The 20,628-nt window shown below is 45.4% G+C and overlaps 1 protein-coding gene across 1 annotated transcript in view; it reads left to right on the top strand.

The window, feature by feature from the left end:
* The first annotated feature begins 12,967 nt into the window (after nt 1-12,967).
* LOC121291276 (macrophage mannose receptor 1-like) overlaps nt 12,968-20,628 on the top strand; it is a 44,850-nt gene continuing 37,189 nt past the window's right edge. The window contains exons 1-2 of the mRNA XM_041212346.1: nt 12,968-13,192; nt 20,551-20,591. Of these exons, the coding sequence (XP_041068280.1) occupies nt 12,968-13,192; nt 20,551-20,591 (266 nt within the window). The remainder of the gene's footprint in view (nt 13,193-20,550; nt 20,592-20,628) is intronic.

Raw genomic sequence — 20,628 nt, 5'->3', positions numbered from 1 at the left:
ATAAATCACACTGTATTTGATTAACAGGTCCAATAGATCACACTGGGCCTGGTTAACCAGTCCAGGATATCACACTGGGACTGACTAAACAGTCCAAAAAATCACACTGGGCCTGATTAACCAATCCAATCAATCACAATGGATTTGATTAACTAGTCCAGGAGATCACACTGTGTCTGGTTAAACAGTCTGATCAATCACACTGGTCTGGTTAATCAGTCCAATAGATCACACTGGGCCTGGTTAACCAGTCCAGAATATCACACTGGGACTGACTAAACAGTCCAATAAATCACACTGGGCCTGATTAACCAGTCCAATCAATCACGCGGGGTGTGATTAACCAGACCAATAAATCACAATGGATTTGATTAACTAGTTCAGGAGATCACACTGCATCTGGTTAAACAGTCCGATAGATCACACTGGGTCTGGTTAACCAGTCCAATAGATCACACTGGTCTGGTTAATCAGTCCAATAGGTCACATTGGATCTGATTAACCAGTCCAATTAATCACACTGGGTATGATTAACCAGTCCAATAGAACACAGTGGATTTGATTAACCAGTTAAGGAGTTCACACTGGGTCTGATTAACCAGTGCAATAGATCACACTGGGTCTGATTAGCCAGTTCAATCGATCACACTGGGTCTGATTAATCAGTCCAGGAGATCACACTGGGTATGATTAACAATTCCAGAGGATCACACTGGATCTGAATATTCAGCCCAGGAGATCACACTTGGTCTGTTAAGCACTGCAATCCTCCTATGTCTAATGTGAGGTGATCTCTGCCCAGGCTAGAAACAACTCTTATTCTCCGTTGAAGGAATCCAGTTATCCTTTGTTCTTCATACGAGCTGACATCTTCTTCCCAGTTTCATTATTCTCTTTGGAGTGAGGATTCACCTACCATCTAACCTTGTCCTGGCCTTCACATCGCTGGGGTTTGGGAACCCAATGCTCCCCACCTCCCCTGCCTCCCCATCTGCCGCAGACCTCCCTAACCTCTTTAGCAGAAGGAAGAGTTACTATTGATATGGACAAGGGTCTCGCTAACATGCCTACTCTCCTTAAGGGCATTCGTTGGATTTCATCTGGGCAGCCATCCAAGTCTATTTTAAGTTTGCTAATTCTATTTAAGGCAATATCCTCATCTATTTTAATATGCACAATCTTTTTCTGTTAACACTGCAACTTCCTTGGATGTTTACCAAAGTACCATACAGTACAGCAGGAGGCCATTTGGCCCATCATGTCTTTGATGTCTCTTTGAAAGACCTGCCCAATTAGTTTCACATCCATGTTGTCTCCTCATAGCTCTGTAAAATTTGTCCTTTTTAAGTGTTTACCCAATTTCCTTTTGAAAGTCGCTATTGAGTCTGTTCCCACCGCTCTTCCACGGTGCATTCCAGGTCACAACAACGCATTGCGTAAAGATATTTCCCTCACCTTCCCCTGTTGGTTCTTTGATGAACTATCTTAAAATTGTCTTGTAAGGTGCATGCATGGTTGATGTATATCAACATGACTGGACTATTGTCTGAGAATAATCTGTTACTTTTAACATTTTTTGACAAGGAAACGGTAGAGAACAAACTGAAGACATTGTTATTGACAGATTTATTGAAACTTTTGAGGATTTAGCAAGCAGGGTGGATAAAGGGGACCGGTAGATGTGGCCTGTTTGGATTTCCAAAAGGCATTCTATAAGGTGCCATATAAAAGTTATTGAGCAAGGTAAGCGGATGTGCTGTTGGGGTGATATATTCACATGGATAGAGGATTGGCTAACTAACAAGAGACAGAGTTGCAATTAATGGGTCACTTTCAACTTGGCTAACTGTGACTAGTGGACTAACACAGGGATCAGTGCTGGGGCCTCAGCTACATACAATCTATATTAATGATTTGGATGAAAGGACAGACTGTATTACATCAAATTTGCTGACGATATGAAGATAGATAGGAAAACAAGTTGTGAGGAGGATACAAAGAGACTGCAAAGGGATACAGATAGGTGAAGTGAGTGCAGATGGAGTATAATGTAGGAAAATGTGAGGTTGTCCATTTTGGCAGGATGAATAGAAAAACAGAATATTATTTAAATGGAGAGAGACTGCAGAATGCTGCAGTGTGGAGGGATCAGGGTGTCCACATACATGAATCACAAAAGGATAGCACACAGACTCAGCAAGTGATTAGGAATGCAAATGGATGTTGGCCTTTATTGCTAGGGGGAATGGAGTGTAAAAGTAGGAAAATTTTGCTACGATTATACAGGGCCAGAAGTGACCAGTGGATGATCCATCTCGACCTTCTCCTGAGGTCCATAGCAACACAAATTCCAACCTTCAGCCAATTCAATTCACTCCACATGATATCAAGAGTGGGCTAAAGGCACTGGATAACGCAAAGGCTATGGGGCCTGACAACATTTGGGCAATAATACTGAAGACTTGTGCTCTAGAACTAGCCACACCCGTAGCCAAGCTGTTCTGGTACAGCTACAATAGTAGCATCTACCTGAAAATGTGGATAATTATCCAGTTCCTGTCCATAAAAAGCCAGGGCAAATCCAATCTGGCCATTACAGGTATGATGGTATGTGCATATTTTTATATTTCTACTTTTATGTGTTGATTCTGTGTAGGTAAGGGTAAGCTGTGCCTGTGTGTGCCCGAGGTTAATCAAAGGCGAGGTTTTTGGAGTCAGATGGTCTGTTGAATCTAAAGGATAAAAGACTAAAGGTGTTATCCTCTTGCATTTTGTAATGAGGCCCTATGGTGGGTCTTAACTGATAAGGAAATAGGGTAGATCTGAAATCTGCATTTGGGGATGTGTTTTGAAATTGATTTGTTGCTGTTGCATTTCAAAGGAGTCGCAAAGGTATAAAAGAACATTTGCATTTTGCAGGGGATTCATGAGTAAATAGGGACAGGTGTTTTAAATTTCATTGACCCGAAATAGAGGTGTTGTAGGGTGGCCGAGTTGTATTAATAATAATAGAGTTGATCTGCAGACACTTCTTGGGTGGAAACTTTAAGTTTATTTATAATATACTCAGCAGCAACTGCACGTGTGTTTTCAACTCTAACTCTAACTCTATACTGACTGCTGAGGTGACTCGTGCTACTCTCCTATTGGTTACCACAGATAATGTGATCTTTCCTAACACGTAACATTCTTAAAGGTACATTACACACTAAATAAAACCATAATTACTACAAGAGGTTAAATAGGAACATGAAAGGTTTTGAAATTTGGGAGTCTGAGTTTTCAAAGGGATATTTAAAAACAATGGAGAACTAAGATGAAAGGGGTGAAAAATGTATTTATGAAGATGGGTTTTCAGCTGTGGTGAGCTACTGTAGCGGGGAAGCTGCACTGAAAGCCAAGTCCTGTGTTTTAGAGTGTGCTGAAAAGCTGTGAAAGTCTTAACTGAAGAAAGCAACTCGGTTTTGTGGCAGGGAATATTTGTCCAAAGAAACAGTTTGTTTTGAATTTCCTCTTGGATAAACCACATTAATGTGGATTTGTTCTGGGAAGCCGTGGGTTGTACTTCTGTTTAAAGTGAAAGCAATTTCTCGGTTTGGGTAATATTTCCTGGATTTCATGGTTAAGAATCTATGAGGGTTTTTGTCAAAAAGAGCGATGTATTGTATACCTTTGACAAAGCATTTTGGGGGGTTATTTTGTAAGACTTCTTTTTAACTGTGCAACTTTTTCCTTGTGTGTTTAAGTTTTATCTTTTCTTTCTTTCAATAAACAGTTTAATTCTTCAAATTTTAACAGTTATCACTAGAGTTCTGTGCTTTTGTATTCAGCAGCTTTCCCTCTTTGTTTCTACAATTCAGAAAAAAAAATTACCGTGAGCCAAGACAGATTTCAATTTGAGGCCTGGCTTACTCAGCACTAACATCAGCTGTGGTCATAACACAGGCTCATTAGCCCGCTTTTGATCATCAGCAAAGTGATGGAAGGTGTCGTCGACAGGGCTGTCAAGAGGCACTTACTCAGCGTTAACCTGCTCACTGATGTTCAGTTTGGGTTCCATCTGGGCCACTTGGCTCTGGACCTCATTACAACCTTGGCCCAAACATGGACAAAAGAGCTGAACTCAAGTGAAAGTAACTGCCCTTGACATCAAAGCAGCATTTGGTGGAGTGTGGCATCAAGGATCCCTGGCAAAACTGAAGTATCCTCTCTTCAGAGCTCTGAAGAAGAGTCATACGGATTCGAAACGCTAACTCTGTTCCTCTCTCCACAGATGCTGTCAGACCTGCTGAATTTTTCCAGCATCCGCAGTATTTTGCTTTTATCTTGATGTTCAATCAATTGTTAATTTTTAAATCTGCGATTGATAAGATTTTTGTTAGCCATGTATTAAAGGATGTGGGGCAAAGGCAGGCATATGGAGTTAGGTCACAGATCAGCCATCATCTCATTGAATGTTGGAAGAGGCCGGTGGGGGGGTACTAAATGTTCCCAAGCAGTGAATAAAAGTCTGATTTTTTAAAAACAAAGCTGAATGATTAAGTAAAAAGTGAATCCTTTGAAATGGAGTTCCCAGCTACTACTCGGTTAATGTAATCACTTCGGCATGGGAAAAGAGGGGGAATGTTTGATAATTTACTGAGATGTTTTGTGGAATGGGTAGATGATGTGGTGCTGTCAGCTGTTTGCTGCTCTCTCAGTTCCGAGGGAGGCCTGGGGGGGGGTTTCTTTTCCCTCCCTCCTCGCGTCCCAAGTTGTTGACAACTAGTTCTCCTCGCTGGGCACAGGAGGCTGTTATACTCAATGCTACACTGGCTGCTGTCAGGATTCTGAACAGCCTGCTTCAGTAACAGCTGGGCACCTCAGCCACCACCAACTGGCCCCAGCCCTTGCAAACAAAATCAAAAGGAGCACTGCAACACTTGAAACTCTCAACAGCAGCTGTTTCGGATTACAGGCTGAGACGCACAGAGGGAGAGAGGCCTTCTTTTGAAACATTAGGTTTGCATGCACTAGAATGGAAGGCAAATAGCACCCATCTCATCTGGTACAGTGATTTGGGGTGCAACTTTAACCTAAGACGCCTGTCGGGGGGGAACTGACAGAGGTGCGATGCGGGTTTCATGCTCCACCCCACTGAAGTCAGTGGGTGTGAAAATAGAAACAGAGGATGTTGGAAAAAATCTTAGCAGGTCTGGCAGCACCTGTGGAGAGAGAAACGGAGTTAACGTTTCGAGTCCAATACGACTCTTCTTCAGAACTCTGAAATAGGGTTAAAATAGGGTTGCCAACCCTCCAGGTTGGCCTGGGGTCTCCAGGGACTGAAGATCAACCGCCAGGACACTGCTGTGTGCAAACTTGCAGAAAAAAAACAGCTGGACATTAAAAAAGATTTTTTTTAAATCATTTTCTTTGGATTTTTCTCTTTACCAGATATAGAAATATTGAAAATGGTGGTGGGGCGTGGGGTGGGTGGGAGCTTTGTCAACGACAGTCAAGCATCATCCAATTGGGTAATGAGTCCTTTTGCTTTCCAATTGGCAGAGGAAGGCAGTATATGTCACAGGGATGGATGCGTTTGTCGACTAATCGTCGGATCGTGGGGGCGAGTCATGTGATAAAGCCTCTAGGAATTCATTCAATCACCTTTGGCAACCCTATGTAAAAAGCAGTGATCCGTCACACTCTGTGGGCTCCCCCTGCCATCGCCCCAGTGCGCTAGGTTAAAGTTGTTCCCTGAGAGTACGTCAGCTCCTCTCGACTTTTGGGCCAGTGTGATGAACTCCCTCTCACATTGTAATGCACTTTTCATGGCTATCTCGATGTCGGATCTCAAGAAGGGCAAAAAGGAATTTCATTTTTATAGTGTCATTCAGGACCTTAGGACACCCCAAAGGACCTCCCAGCCCATGAAGTACTTTTGAAGCATGGGCACTGGAATGTAGGAAACACAGCAGCCAATTTGTGCACAGCAGGATCCCACAAAGAGATGTGAGATAATGACCTGATAATCTGTTTTTGTGATGTCGATTGAGGGTATAATATTGGACAGGAAACCAGAGAAAACTCCATCCTCCCACCACCCCACCCCAGCCCAGTCTTCTTCAACATAATATCAGGGGATCTTCTATGCCCACTTGAGATGGTAGATGGGGGCCTTGCTTTAATATCTCACTCAGGATAAAGCACCTCTGATACTAGAGCGCTCCCTCAGTACTGCACGGAAATATAAGCTTAGATTGGAGTGGGAATTGAACCCACAACCTTCATATTTTTTTCTTATTCATTTGCAGGATGTGGGTGTCACTGGCCAGACCAGCATTTATTACACATCCCTAATTGCCCTTGAGAAGGTGGTGGTGAGCTGCCTTCCTGAACCGTTGCAGTCCCTGTGGTAGGTACACCCACAGTGCTGTTAGGGAGGGAGTTCCAGGGTTTTAACCCAGAGACAGTGAAAGAATGGTGATATATTTCCAAGTCAGGAATGTGAGCGGCTTGGAGGAGAACTTGCAGATGGTGGTGTTCCATTGTGTCTGTTGCCCTTGTCCTTCTAGATGGTAGCGGTCATAACAACGATGCTACCTACTGATCCACAGCAGCTTTATACACACCTTACACGTACGCACACTAAAACACACTGGCTACAGCCCAAGCTGTAGAGTCATAGAATGATACAAATCTGAAGGAGACCATTCAGTATCTCTGCATCCCCCCCACTTTTCCTTCCATAGTTCTGCAAATATTTCCTTTTTTAAAAAATGTTTTGATTAATTCCCTTTTAAAAATTATTGTTGAATTTGCTTCCACCGCCCTTTCAGGCAGTGCCTTCCTGATTGTTCTCCCCACTGAGCAGGGCAATGTCTTCCTGCTTTCAATTCGTGTCACAGGACGGGCATTCTTAATTAAGTGCACACTCATTGCAAATCTTCATCTTGGCAGTAATCTACAAAAGGCTTTGCTGCAGGCACAAAATAAATAGGTTACAAGGCTGATTTCATCCCACAACATTCAATCAGCCTGCGATATTAAACGTGATATCATTTTTGATCAATTACTGGTCAATTTGCCTCTGTGCTACTGGCTTCTGGCAAAGATGACCTGGAAAATGTTGCCTCTTGTGACCAGCTCCCATGTGGAATCGTTCCTTCTGCCGCCTTTTGGATGAGACATTAAATCACAGCCCCAAGGGCCATCTCAGTTAAAAGTAAAAGATCCTGCGACACTATTTTGAAGAAGACCGGGTAAGTTCACCCTATGGTGTCCTTCTGTTTTATGGACTTCTGTTTTATTCGTTCATGGGATGTGGGCGTCGCTGGCTAGGCCAGCATTTATTGCCCATCCCTAATTGTCCTTGTTCAAAGGGCATTTAAGAGTCAACCATATTGCTGTGGGTCTGGAGTCACATGTAGACACAATCAGATAAGGACAACAGATTTCCTTCCCTAAAGGACAATAGTGAATCAGATGAGTTTTTATGACAATTGGCAATGGTTTCATGATTATCATCAGACTTTTAATTCCAGATGTTTTCAAGTTTCAACATCTGCCATGGTGGGATTCAAGCCCAGGTCACCAGAGCATTACTCTGGGTCTCTGGAATACCAGTCCAGTGATAATACCACTGTGCCACCACCTCCCTAAGGGGAGCAGCAGCAGCAAAATATCTAGACATTGGTGGGATTTTGCTGTGTGAAAATTTGGTCACTGTGTTTTCTGCTTCACAACACTTCAAAAGCACTTCAACAGCTGGAAAGCTTTACGAGACCCCCTGAGGTCACGAAAGATGCCATACAAATGCAAGCCTTTTCTCTTCATTTAATTTCCTTTGTTCTTTTTGCAGTCTTTTGGAAGAGATGGACAAACAGTTTAAACTCAAGGTCAATTTGGGGATTGGTGGGGGTGGGGAATAGGGGGCGGGTGTGGTAGAGTTGCTGGTCTCCCAGATGGACATAGCAAAGTTCATGGACGCTATTCGAAGAGGAACATAGGAACAAAGAAGTAGGAGTAGGCCATTGGGCCCCTCGAGTCTGCTCTGTCATTTAATTAGATCATGGCTGATCTCCTACCTCAACACCATCTTCCTGTACTACTGCCAAATCCCTTAACGCTGTTGGTATTTAGAAATCTATCGACCTCTGCTTTGAACATACTCAATGGCTGAGCTTTCACAGCCCTCTGGGGTAGAGGATTCCAAACATTCGTCACCCTCTGACTGAAGAAACTCCTCCTCATCTCAGTCCTATATGGCCTACCCCTTATTCTGAGCCTGTATCCCCTGGCTCTGGGACCCCTTTCCTGGGGGTACATCATACCTGCCTCTACCCTGTCGAGCCCTGTAAGAATTTTGTATGAGATCACCTCTCAGTCTTCCAAACTGTAGAACATACAGGCTCAGTATCCTCAATCTTTCCTCATAGGACAATCCCAGCATCCCTGGGATTAGTCTGGTGAACCTTTGTTGTACTCCCTCTATGGCCAGTATGTCCTTTCTTACATAAGGAAGAGGAGCGTTATCACTTTGCATTAGTGGGATCTTCCTGTGCACAAAGTCGCCGTTGCATTTCCCAGCAGTGGCCAAAGAGAAGTGCTTCATTGGCTGTCAAATGCTTTGGGATGTCCCAAGGTCGTAAAATGTTCGATAGAAATGAAAATCTTTATTTCTCCCAGAATAGATGTCAAATGGAACTTGTGAGCCATGCAATGGTTCAAGGTGTAGAGGCTTGGCAGCTGGGTAGGGGAGGCGTTGGGTTTGGGTTGGGGGTGGGCTGCAGCTACCGATGGGCCCTTTATAGCCTGAGCTGCCACAGATCGCAGAAGGCCCAGATTTGATTTCTGGGCTAGCTGATCGCACTCATGGGTGGGGGCAGAGGGGACACTGCAATTATTCAACAGCTCCCAATAGCCACCTGCCACTTGATGTGCAGCCTCATGTGCCTGAATAGCCACCTGCATGAAACTCGTGGATGCAGCCCTTCACCTGTGAGAACAGGGCTCACAAACCTGCGACCTCCCCCACCTAGAAAGACTGTGACAGCAGAAGCATGGGAGGACGACCAGAATCGCAGCATTGTTACAACACAGAAGGAGGCCATTCACCCCATCGTGCCTGCGCCGCCTCTCTGAATGAGCAATAGTGCCATTCCCCCACCTTCTTCTTGTAACCCTGCACATTCATTCTTTTCAGTTAATGATCCAATTCCTTTATGAATGCCTCAGTTGAACCTGCCTCCACTACACTCTCAGTGCATTTCAGATCTTAACCACTCACTGTATGACAAAGTTTCTCCTCATGTCTCCATTGCTTCTTTTGTACCCTTTGATCTATGCCCTCTTGTTCTCTATCCTCCTACTAGTGGGAACAATTTTCCCCCAGCTACTCTGCCCTCATGATTTTGAATACCTCTATCAAACCTATCAAACCACCTGCAAGTTCCCCTCCAAGTCATGTGTCATCCAGATTTGGAAACATATCAGCCGTTCCTTCACTGTGGCTGGGTTAAAATATGGAACTCCCTCCCTAACAGCACCGTGGGTATACCTACCCACATGGACTGCAATGGTTCAAGAAGGCAGCTCGCCACCACTGTTTGGGTTTTGAAATGCAATCATTTCTATCTGCCCTACCTGGCTTGCCTTAGTCATGTGACCTCTGCCATGGGGGAATGTCTGGTGGCAGTCATGATACAGTCAGTTCAATAAAGATACTACACTAGAAAGACAGTAGTCTTTGAGCTCGTAATATATTGTCAGGAGTGGAGCTGAGATTGAAATAAGAAAACCTGGAAGTGAAGCCTACCAAAAGAGGAACACAGAAATGATCCAATCAGCCAAAAGTTGCTGAAAAATAAAGCACTGACAAGGAAAAGTTAACACAAGCTGAAGCTACAAGTAAAATACTGGGTGAGACAAAATGGCTGTAAATTTTCCTCTCCCAGCTCCTGTCAAAATGAAAGGAGACATGTGGAAGAACTGGGGATTTTTCTACTTGCAATGACCAAACTGTGAGATTGCAACAGATTTAATTAATAAGCCCGAGCTGACATGAGTAGCAACACTTTTAACACTGCTACATATTGTATTCCACTCTAAATCTATCTGAAGAATGAAAAAAACAAATGGCAGAGCTTTTGAAAGCCTTGAAAGCACGCTTTGAACCCCCAGGTGAACGTAACTAATGAACAGTATGTGTTCAACATTAGGGCTTAAGGTGAAAAAGAGTCCATTGATAAGCATGTGACTGCAGTAACACAGCTTGCAGAATCCTATGAATTCAGGCAGCTAAAAGATGATCTCATTAAAGATAGAATTGTCTTAGGCATGAGATCTGACAATGAGAGCAAGTCTATTGAGAGAGGAGAAACTTACTCTTGAGAAAGTGATAGACATGTACAGAAATGTGGAAAACATCAGCTAGAGCACATGTATGGCAGAACAGACAAGGAGTTACATTATGCTGAGAGATATTCCAGGCTCAATGAGCAGAACAATTGCAGACAAAGGGCATCCAAGCGCCAAGGACACACCTCTGATCACAAGAGCATATTGGGCATACCGAGATGAATTGACAGCCCAAGGTGGCATCTTGTACAAAGGAAATAGAACCATCACCCCGAGGAGATGAGAGAAGAGTTGCTGAAGCGCATCCTGCAAATGCTGCGGAGGACATCATTCAAAGGAAAAGAAGGATTGACCAGTGTGGGGAAATCAGTGTTTTAATTGCAAGAAGCCCAATCATTTTGCACTCAAGTAGCTAGAAAGAACAAGCCTATAGAGATGGCCACTGGAGAGGTATCAGCAGAAGAGTCTGATGAAGCACTATACACTATATACCATGGGTGGTTCCTTCAAGTCTATAGGTGATAAGTGACTTGTGGCTGTCAGGATGATGGGTGCAGCAGGAAAGCATCAAGTGAACAAAAGTGCCAGATAGATACTGATGTGTCAGGCAACTTAATGACCTTCACAGACCCGTGTGAAGTGGCTCAATATGACAATGCAAAAATGAAGCCCTCGAAAATAAGGTTGAGGCCAAATGCTGACACGATATTCATACTGAGAGGACAAAATGGTCTGAGAGCCCAATGCAATGGCACGAATGAAAATCTGGAGTTCCAGATTATAGATGGTACGCAACAGCCACTTATCTCAGCTGGAGCAAGTTTAAAGCTTGGACTGGTAACCCTAAACATGCCAACAGAGATTTACAATGTATCTCAGCACACAAACAATTGCCTAGATCCTAGAAAAGTACAAAAATGTTTTTAGACGGTTTGGATGTCTACCTGGAGAATATCATCTCGAAGTAGATGAGAGTGTAAGACCAATTCAGTATCTGCCGAGAAGAGTTCCAGCTACCCTCAAGTCAAGCCTAAAAGACAAGATAGAAGCGCCGGAAAAGAAGGGAGTATTCAAAAAAGTGATGACTTCTACAGACTGGATTAGCAGCATGGTAGCAATGAAACAACCTGGAAGGCTGAGAGTATGCTTAGACCCAAAGGATCTAAATAAAGCCCTGAAGATATCTCACTTCCCCATGCCAACCATCGAAGGAATTTTGCCACAACTTGCCAAGGCAAAGATCTTTACTACCCTAGAGGCAAAGAATGGCTACTGGCAAGTGAAGCTGGATGAAAACAACAGCTTTCTAACTGCATTCTGGATGCCAATCAAGAGATACAGATGGTTGCGCATGGCCGTTTGGCATTTCCATGGCTCCAGAAGAGTATCAAGGCAGACAGCCTGAGATAGTCAGTGATTTTCTCAGAGTGGAAGCTAGAGTGGATGGCCTGATCGTCTATGGATGTGGAGGCACAATGGAAGAAACCATAGTTGAGTATGATCAGAATTTAATATGACTGCTGGAGAGAGCTCACCAGATGAAGTTGAAGCTGAACAAGAAAAAATTGCAACTGAGGATGCCTGAAGTCAAGTACATAGGTCATGTATTGACAGCAAAAGGTCTTCACTCGGATCCTGACAAGGTGGGAGCTGTAGCAGCGCAGTGATCAACAGATTCGAAAGCAGTGTAACGATTTGTTGGATTCATTAAATATTTAGCAATATTTTTGCCAAATTTGTTGTCAGAGTGTGAACCATTACACAAACTCACTTGGGGCACAGAATAAAGCAGCGTTCACTAAAATCAAACAACTAGTGATGACAACGTCAGTGCTGAAGTACTATGATGTCAATGATGAAGTCACCTTGTAGTGTGCTGCCAGCGAAACAGGTCTTGGATGAACCCTAATGCAGCAAGGGCAACAAGTCACATTTCCATCCAGGGCATTAACGCAAACTGAATGACACTTTACTCAGATTGAGAAAGAGTGCCTGGCTGTTTTTGCTTGTGAGCATTTTATCAATAACTTGGGAGAGACAAAGTAACAGTGGAGCCTGAACACAGACGACTTCAAAGCATTTTTCTCAAACCGTTACTATCTCCTTTCAAAGTACCTGCAAAGAATGTTATTTAGTTTACAGAGATATCATCTGGACATGACATACAAGCAAGCCAAACAGATGTACATCACTGATATGCTGTTGAGAGCAGCAATCCCAATGAAGAAAGTTGAGGATGCTGCAACAGAATGGGAAATCTTCCAGATTCAACATGAAGCAGCAGCTCGACATGCTCTGGAGGTTATCAACACAGCAGAGGCATTGAATCTGACAGGCAAGTGCCTTGCTCGAATCAAGCAAAACTACCCAACAAGGTGCAACTCTCCAAATGCTGTAAGAAGTAGTGATTAAAAGATGGCCTGAGAGCGCCAAGGACATACCTCTGGTCACAAGAGCATCTTGGGCATACCGAAATGAATTGACAGCCCAAGGTGGCATCTTGTACAAAGGAAATAGAACCATCACCCCTGAGGAGATGAAAGGACAGTTGCTGAAGCGCATCCATGTAAGTCGGCAAGGAATTGAATCCAATCTGAGGAAAGCAGAAGAAGCGCTCTACTGACCAAACATGAGCAATGAAATTAAAGACCACATCAACCAGTGCAGTGCTTGTAACGATTACCAAGTTAAACAAGCTAGAGAGCCATTGATGATGCATGACATCCCAGGCAGACCATGGATGAAATTGGGATTAGACCTCTTCACTATAGCAGGAACTGATTGTTTTGTCATTGTAGATTACTATGCTGACTACTGGGAGGTAGACCAGCTGACTTCAACGCTGACAGGGGAGGTAACAGGATGCTTGAAAGCACATTTCAGTCGTTAGGGCATTCCAGACATTGTGATGAGTGGCAATGGCCATCAGTTCCTGAGTGAAGAATTCAGCCACTCCACAAAGGATTTGGAAATTGAACACTACACAACATCTCCACACTAACCCCAGACAAATGGAAAGGCTGAGGTGGCAGTGAAAATCACCAAAGGAATCATCAAGAAATCAAGCAAATCTAACATAGGTGTATACAAAGCAACCCTTGAGTGGAGAAACACACCGACTTAAGATATGGAAAGTAGTCCAGTCCAAAGATTAATGTCAAGCCACACCCAAACTACTCTTCCAATAGCAAAAAAACTACTAGAGCCAGAAGTGGTAACAGGTGTGAGTGAAAAAATTCAAGGTGGAAAGGTAGAAAGCCAAATTTCATTTTGACAGGACTGCCAAACCATTGCCAGAGCTGAGCATTGGAGAGCCAGTCAGGGTACAAACCTTCAATGCTCTCAACAGGAGTCAGCCCACATGGGAACTTGGGACATGTGTAAAGCGGTTATTACCTCGATCATACGTGGTGGAAATGAATGACCAAATATACCAGAATCACAGAATTACAGAATCACAGTGCAGAAGAGGCCCTTCGGCCGTCGAGTCTGCACTGACATGTGAGAAACACCTGACCTACATACCTAATCCCACTTACGAGCACTTGACCCATAGCCTTGAATGTTATGACGTGCCAAGTGCTCATGCAGGTACTTTTTAAAGGATGTGAGGCAACCCCCCTCCACCACCCTCCCAGGCAGTGCATTCCAGACTGTCACCACCCCCTGCGTAAAAAAGTTTTTCCTCACATCCTCCCTAAACCTCCTGCCCCTCACCTTGAACTTGTGTCCCCCCGTGACTGACCCTTCAACTAAGGGGAACAGCTGCTCCCTATCCATCCTGTCCATGCCCCTTATAATCCTGTACACCTCAATCAGGTCGCCCTTCAGTCTTCTCTGCTCCAACGAAAACAACCCAAGTCTATCCAACCTCTCTTCATAAGTTAAATGTTTCATCCCAGGCAACATCCTGATGAATCTCCTCTGCACCCCTCCAGTGCATTCACATCCTTCCTATAATGTGGTGACCAGAACTGCACACAGTACTCCAGCTGTGGCCTCACCAAGGTTCTATACAACTCCAACATGACCTCCCTACTTTTGTAATCTATGCCTCAATTGCTAAAGGCAAGTGTCCCATATGTCTTTTTCACCACCACACTAACATGCCTCTCTGCCTTCAGAGATCTATGGACACACACGCCAAGGTCCCTTTGTTCCTCAGAACTTCCTAGCGTCATGCCGTTCATTGAACACTTCCTTGTCAAAGTACTCCTTCCAAAGTGTATCACCTCACACTTTTCAGGGTTAAATTTCATCTGCCACTTATCTGCCCATTTGACCATCCCATCTATATCTTCCTGTAGCCCAAGACACTCAACCTCACTGTTAACCACCTGGCCAATCTTTGTGTCGTCTGCAAATTTACTAATCCTACCCCCACATTGTCATCTATGTTGTTCATATAAATGATGAATAATAGGGGGCCCAGCACAGATCCCTGTGGTACGCCACTGGACACTGGCTTCCAGTCACAAAAGCATCCTTCTGTCATCACCCTCTGTCTCCTACAACTAAGCCAATTTTGAATCCACCTTATCAAATTACCCTGTATCCCACGTGCATTTGCCTTCTTTAGAAGTCTCCCATTTGGGACCTTGTCAAAGGCTTTGCTGAAATCCATATAAACATCAACTGCACTAGCCTCATCTACACACCTGGTCACCTCCTCAAAAAATTCATCCAATTTGTTAGGCATGACCTCCCTCTGACAAAGCAATGCTGACTATCCCTGATCAAACCTTTTCTCCTTTAGAATTTTCTCCAATAGTTTCCCTACCACTGACGTGAGACCCACTGGTCTATAGTTCCCTCGCTCATCTCTACAACCCTTCTTAAATAGCGGAACCACACTAGCTGTTCTCCAGTCCTCTGGCACCTTCCCCGTGGCCAGAGAGGAATGAAAAATTTGGGTCAGAGCCCCTGCGATTTCCTCCCTTGCCTCCCTCAGCAGTTTGGGACACAAATCATCTGGACCTGGAGATTTGTCCATTTTTAAGCTTACTAACACCTCCAATACATTGTCACTCCCTATATCAATTTGCTCAAGAACCTTGCAGTCTCTCTCCTTGAGTTCCATACCTTCATCCTCATTCTCTTGGGTGAAGATGGATGTGAAGCATTTGTTAACCAGCATAACTGCAGGCATGTATGACCATCTAGAGATGTTACTTCACTGCAGGCAGCTGACCAGAAAGATGGGATCTCACCAGCTGCACAGCATACAGAACAATCATCACTCTCAGAGGTCCACCGGTGCCCAACAATGGAAATGGAACAACTGCAATTGTTACCACAGCAACGAGCCACAGGAATGACACTCCCCGGAGAAAGAACATCTTTCAGATGAACAGCTAATGACAACACGCACATGTACCATTCAGAGAGCTGCACGACTTAACGACTATGTATGCAATGCACTTTCAGAGACTAACAAAAAATAACGAATAGTTTGTTAATGTATGAGAATGGTTGTGGTGTAGTGGGTAACTTGGGTAACTCACAGTTACACATGATAGTGCATGCAAAGTTGCCTGTTGTTCGTTATGGAAAAGATGTTTGAGTTTTGAAATGCAATCATTACTATATGTCCTACCTGGCCTGCCATAGTCATGTGACCTTTACCATAAGGGAATATCTGGGGTTAGCCATGATGAACTCAGTTCAATAAAGACATTACACTAGACACACTGTAGTCTTTGAGCTTGTAACAACCATCTTCTCAAGGGCAACTAGGGATGAACAATAAATGGTGGCCTTGCCCACAATGCCAGCATATTTTGAAAGAAAAATTCCAAGCTGATGTAGCATTTGGAAGAGGATTGAGACAGTAAGAGTGAGGGTGGGGAACTCAAATATGTGTATTGGAGCTGGGGAAGAGGGATTAAGACACCGATCTCCTGTTCTTTGAGGCTTTAATTCACCACACCACCCCCCCTACCTCCCTTTTAAATCCCAGCCTGTGGGAGAATTAGGGAAGAACAGACTGTGTGTCTCCAACTACAAACACTCTGCCAAACAGCTGCTGTGCCCTTGTTGCCAGTGTTGCTGCCAAGGCTCAGCTGCTGGCAATGGTCCAGGAGATTATGTTACGCTGAGTCTGACGGGGTGAGAGGCAGGGGCATGTGGGGGAGGGAGAATGACAGCGAGGCAGGACTGCTGAGAGCAGCTGTTTCTCCCCCTGACACATTCCTGTGCTAACAGCTCACACGGCAGCTCGCTGTGTTTAAACTGTTCAGATTCCTCCTTCAATCACTGATGCACAACTTCTCATTTCAGCTGCGTACTTTCCCCAGCTCTGTCCCATCATACTCTGCGCCATTCTCGCTACACCCCCTTCCCTCCCGTATTGTCTCCTCTCCTCTCCCTTACCTAACCCTCATCTCTCCCTCCCCTCCTCTCTGCCCTCTTCCCTCTTCTCCTCTCCTTCCTCTCCTGTCCTCCACGCTCCCCTGCCCTCATCTCCTTGCCTCTCCTCCCCTCCTCTACACCCCGCTCACCCCTCCATGATTTTATGGGTGGGGGATGCGGGAGAGGCGTGCTGGAGGGAGGGATGGGTGAGATGCCTGCCTGCGGGCCAACTGAGGCCCTTAAGTGGGCAATTAATGCCCACTTAATGGGGCTCATCCCACCACCGCTCTAATATAATGGGCAGGGGGAGAGGCCTGTCCCAACTTGTAGCCCCCAGGTTGAACCTTGGAGCTGCTGGTCAGTGAGAAGGGGTGTGGGGGTGGGTGCGTGGGAATGGTTGCCTGGTGCCTCCTTCTTGGGTCCTCAGTGTCAATCAGAGGCAATCCCCCACACTTCTGCCTCCCCACACCCAACCTCCCCATCATGCCTTGTCCAAAATGTTCCCCCCAACCAATCCCCCATTGTTGAGGCCTGTCAGCCTAGAACTCCAGGTCTATCATGGGACACCTTGACCCACCTACAGTGCCAGCAGTGGCCACCACTCCAGCTGGGCACTGCTGCCCTGTGGAGTGTAGTATAAAAGATTAATGGCTATTCATATATTAGATATTAACCCTTTATACTAAACATAAGGGGGCTGAACATCTCCCTGGAGATCATCAGAAGTCCTGCCTCATACTAACCAAAGGGTCACTGCCAGAAAGCTTAAAGCAGGGCAAGCCATTTAGGTGGAAGCGAGGGCTTGCCCTGGAAACTTATGCTGGGGTGGGACCCTGCCCTCATTGTAAAATCCAGCCCATGGTCTCCGCACCTCTCTGACTCTGTCCCCACCTTTCAGTCGGGGTTCAGTGGCAGCTCTTTCAGCCTCTGAACAAGATGACCACAGGCTGCCAGCCCCTACCTCCAGGGCTGACACACCCAGTGCTAGTCTGAGGGAGTGCTGCTCTGTCAGGGGGCACTGCCGTCTCATTGATGTGTTAAACTGAGGGGATTGGGAAAGATCTCCAGATGCTACTCATAGATCGTGGGGTCTGTCCCAATGTCCTGCACAACATTTACCCCCCTAAATCCACACCACTGTGCAAGAATAACTTCTTTATTTGTGTTCTTTGAAGGGATGTGGATATTCCTGGTAAGGCCAGCATTTGTTGCCCATTCTCAATTGCCCTTCAGTGGGTTCTTTGACTGTTTCAGAGGGCAGTTAAGAGTCAACCACATTGTTGTGTGTCTGGAGTCATATTTGGGCCAGACCAAGTAAGGATGGCAGATTTCCTTCACTACGGGGACATTAATGAACCAGATGGGTTTTTACAACAATCTGTTTTCAATTCCAGATTTATTAATTGAATTTAAATCCCACCAGCTGCTGTGGTGGGATTTGAACCCATGACCCCCCAAAACATTAGCCTGGGCCGCTGGAATACTAGTCCATTGATTCGTGCTAGGCCATTAGCGCTATACCACCCCATCTCTCTCTTAGCTGATGACCACCACATAGTTCTGCACAATGGTGGTCTTGTGGCGCAGTGGGTACTGTCCCTGCCTCAGAGGCTCTGGGTTCAATTTCCACTCCAGGCCTTGATGTGTTAAGAATCAACTTGTAAATCCTTCCGACATGTGCCAACGAAATGCAGCAAGAGTGTGAGAGATTCATGGCCAGCCATGTCCAAAGTATGTTGGAACCTCTACCATCACTATCCATAGATCCAGACTACAATGTGAAAGGTGCCATGTATGTGCAAGTGCCCCTTTACTACAACAACAACTTGCATTTATATAGCACCTTTAGTGTTCCCAGGCCCTTCACAAGAGCTATCATCAAACCAAAGTTGACACCATGGGGACATTAGGCTGGTGACAAAAAGCTTGATCAAAGAGGAAGGTTTTAAGGAAAGGAGGGAGAGGTCGAGAGAGCTCACAGGGGAATTCCAGAGCTCGGGGCCCAGGCCATCGAAATCGGAGATGGTGAAGAGGCCGGAATTGGGGAAATGCAGAGATCTTGGAGGTTTCGGGGTCCGGAGAAGATTACAGAGATAGGGAGGTCATGGTGGGGACAATGGGGAGAATTTTAAAATCAAGATGTTGCTGGATCATGAGCCATTGTGGGTGAATGAGAACAGGCAGATGATGGGTGAACGTATGGGGCTTGTTACGAGTTAGGACGTGGGCAGCAGGATTTCAGATGAGTTCAGGTTTGCAGACGGAGGGAGGGTGGGGGTATGGAGTGGGGAGGCTGGCCAGGAGAACACTGGAATAGTTTCACTCATCTGCCCACTGCCTATGGTGCCAGTGACACCCATGCCAGCTCTTGTTTATGTCTCAGCTGTGCGTGGTGGATAAGAGCGCTCTCTGCTTTGCTCACTACAGCTGCTCCACTGGAAAGCCCTCACCCTGACCTTGTGCAGATCTGTGCCCTGGCTTCTGATAGAGAAGTTCTCAGACTGAGTTACTGACAGGGTTACAGCTGCTTGAGGCTGATAACCAGTGGAGAGAAGGTACAGCTGTTTGCTGGAATGTTCCATTTTCAATCCGATCAGTGCTTTCATGTGTGGTGAAGTTTGGAATGACAGCAGCTGTTCTCTGTAGCGCTGCACGTGTGTGTGTGTGTGTGTTTGTGTGTGTGTGTGTGTTTGTGTGTGTGCGTGTGTTTTTGTGTGTGTGTGTGTGTGTGTGTGTGTGTGTGTGTTTGTGTGTGTGTGTTTGTGTGTTTGTGTGTGTGTGTGTGCGCGCGTGTGTTTTTGTGTGTGTGTGTGTGTTTGTGTGTGTGTGTGTGCTTGTGTGTGTGTGTTTGTGTGTGTGTGTTTGTGTGTGTGTGTGTGTGCGTGTGTTTTTGTGTGTGTTTGTGTGTGTGTATTTGTGTGTGTGTGTGTGTGTGTGTTTGTGTGTGTGTGTTTGTGTGTGTGTGTGTGTGTGTGTTTGTGTGTGTGTGTGTGTGTGTTTGTGTGTGTGTGTGTTTGTGTGTGTGTGTGTGTTTGTGTGTGTGTGTGTGTGTGTGTGTATGTTTGTGTGTGTGTGTGTGTGTGTTTGAGTGTGTGTATATATCCAGATAGAATATAATAGTAGTTTTGGACATAGTTACACACACTTCCCTTAAGGCTCTCCCGGCCTGGCCAGCGCACATTACCATCAAGACGGAGCTATCATGTAGAACCTGTTCCTGTGCAATGGCAGCTGTGACCCCAGTGGGTAGATCCCTCGCCTCTGAGTCAGAAGATTGTGGGTTCAAGTCTTGCTCCAGAGACTTGAGCACAAAATCCAGGCTGACCCTTCCAGCTCATTACTGAGGGAGTGCTGTCTCTCTCCGATGATTCATCAAACCAAGGCCCTCTCTTCTCTCTTAGTTGGATGTGTAAGATCACATGGCATTATTTTGAAGAGGAGCAGCAGGGCAGTGTGGAGGAGTGGGGCAGTGGGCGTGGTGGTGGAATGGGGGTGAGTTCTTCCTGGTGTCCTGGGCTAGCATTTGTCCCTCTAGCAACGTCACGAAAGTGAACAGTTTCCGGTCATTATCACGATGCACTTTGTGGGAATAAGTAAATAGTTTCACCCATCTGCCCACTGCCTGTGGTACCTGCGACACCCATGCCCGCTCTCCGTGGATAACAGCGCTCTCTGCTTTGCTCACTGCAGCCGCTCCACTGGAAAGCCCCCACCCCGACCTTGTGCAGATCTGTCCTGGGATCCTGCTGTGCGCAAATGGCATGCTGTGCTCCCTGCTTTAAAACAGCGAGGGAAACCCAGAAAGCGCTTCATTGGCCCATGAGATGCGAAATAAACTTGAATCTTTCTTTTTTGCCTCAGGGAAATGTTGAGGAAAATGGCATAAACACATTTGAGAGGAAGTGAGATTAACCCACGAGAGAGGAAGGAATAGAAGGA

This window comes from Carcharodon carcharias, chromosome 19 (assembly GCF_017639515.1).
Source record: "Carcharodon carcharias isolate sCarCar2 chromosome 19, sCarCar2.pri, whole genome shotgun sequence".
Lineage (NCBI taxonomy): Eukaryota > Metazoa > Chordata > Chondrichthyes > Lamniformes > Lamnidae > Carcharodon > Carcharodon carcharias.
The sequence above is the reverse complement of the archived record's forward strand: the minus strand, read 5'-3'. Positions and strand labels throughout refer to the sequence as shown.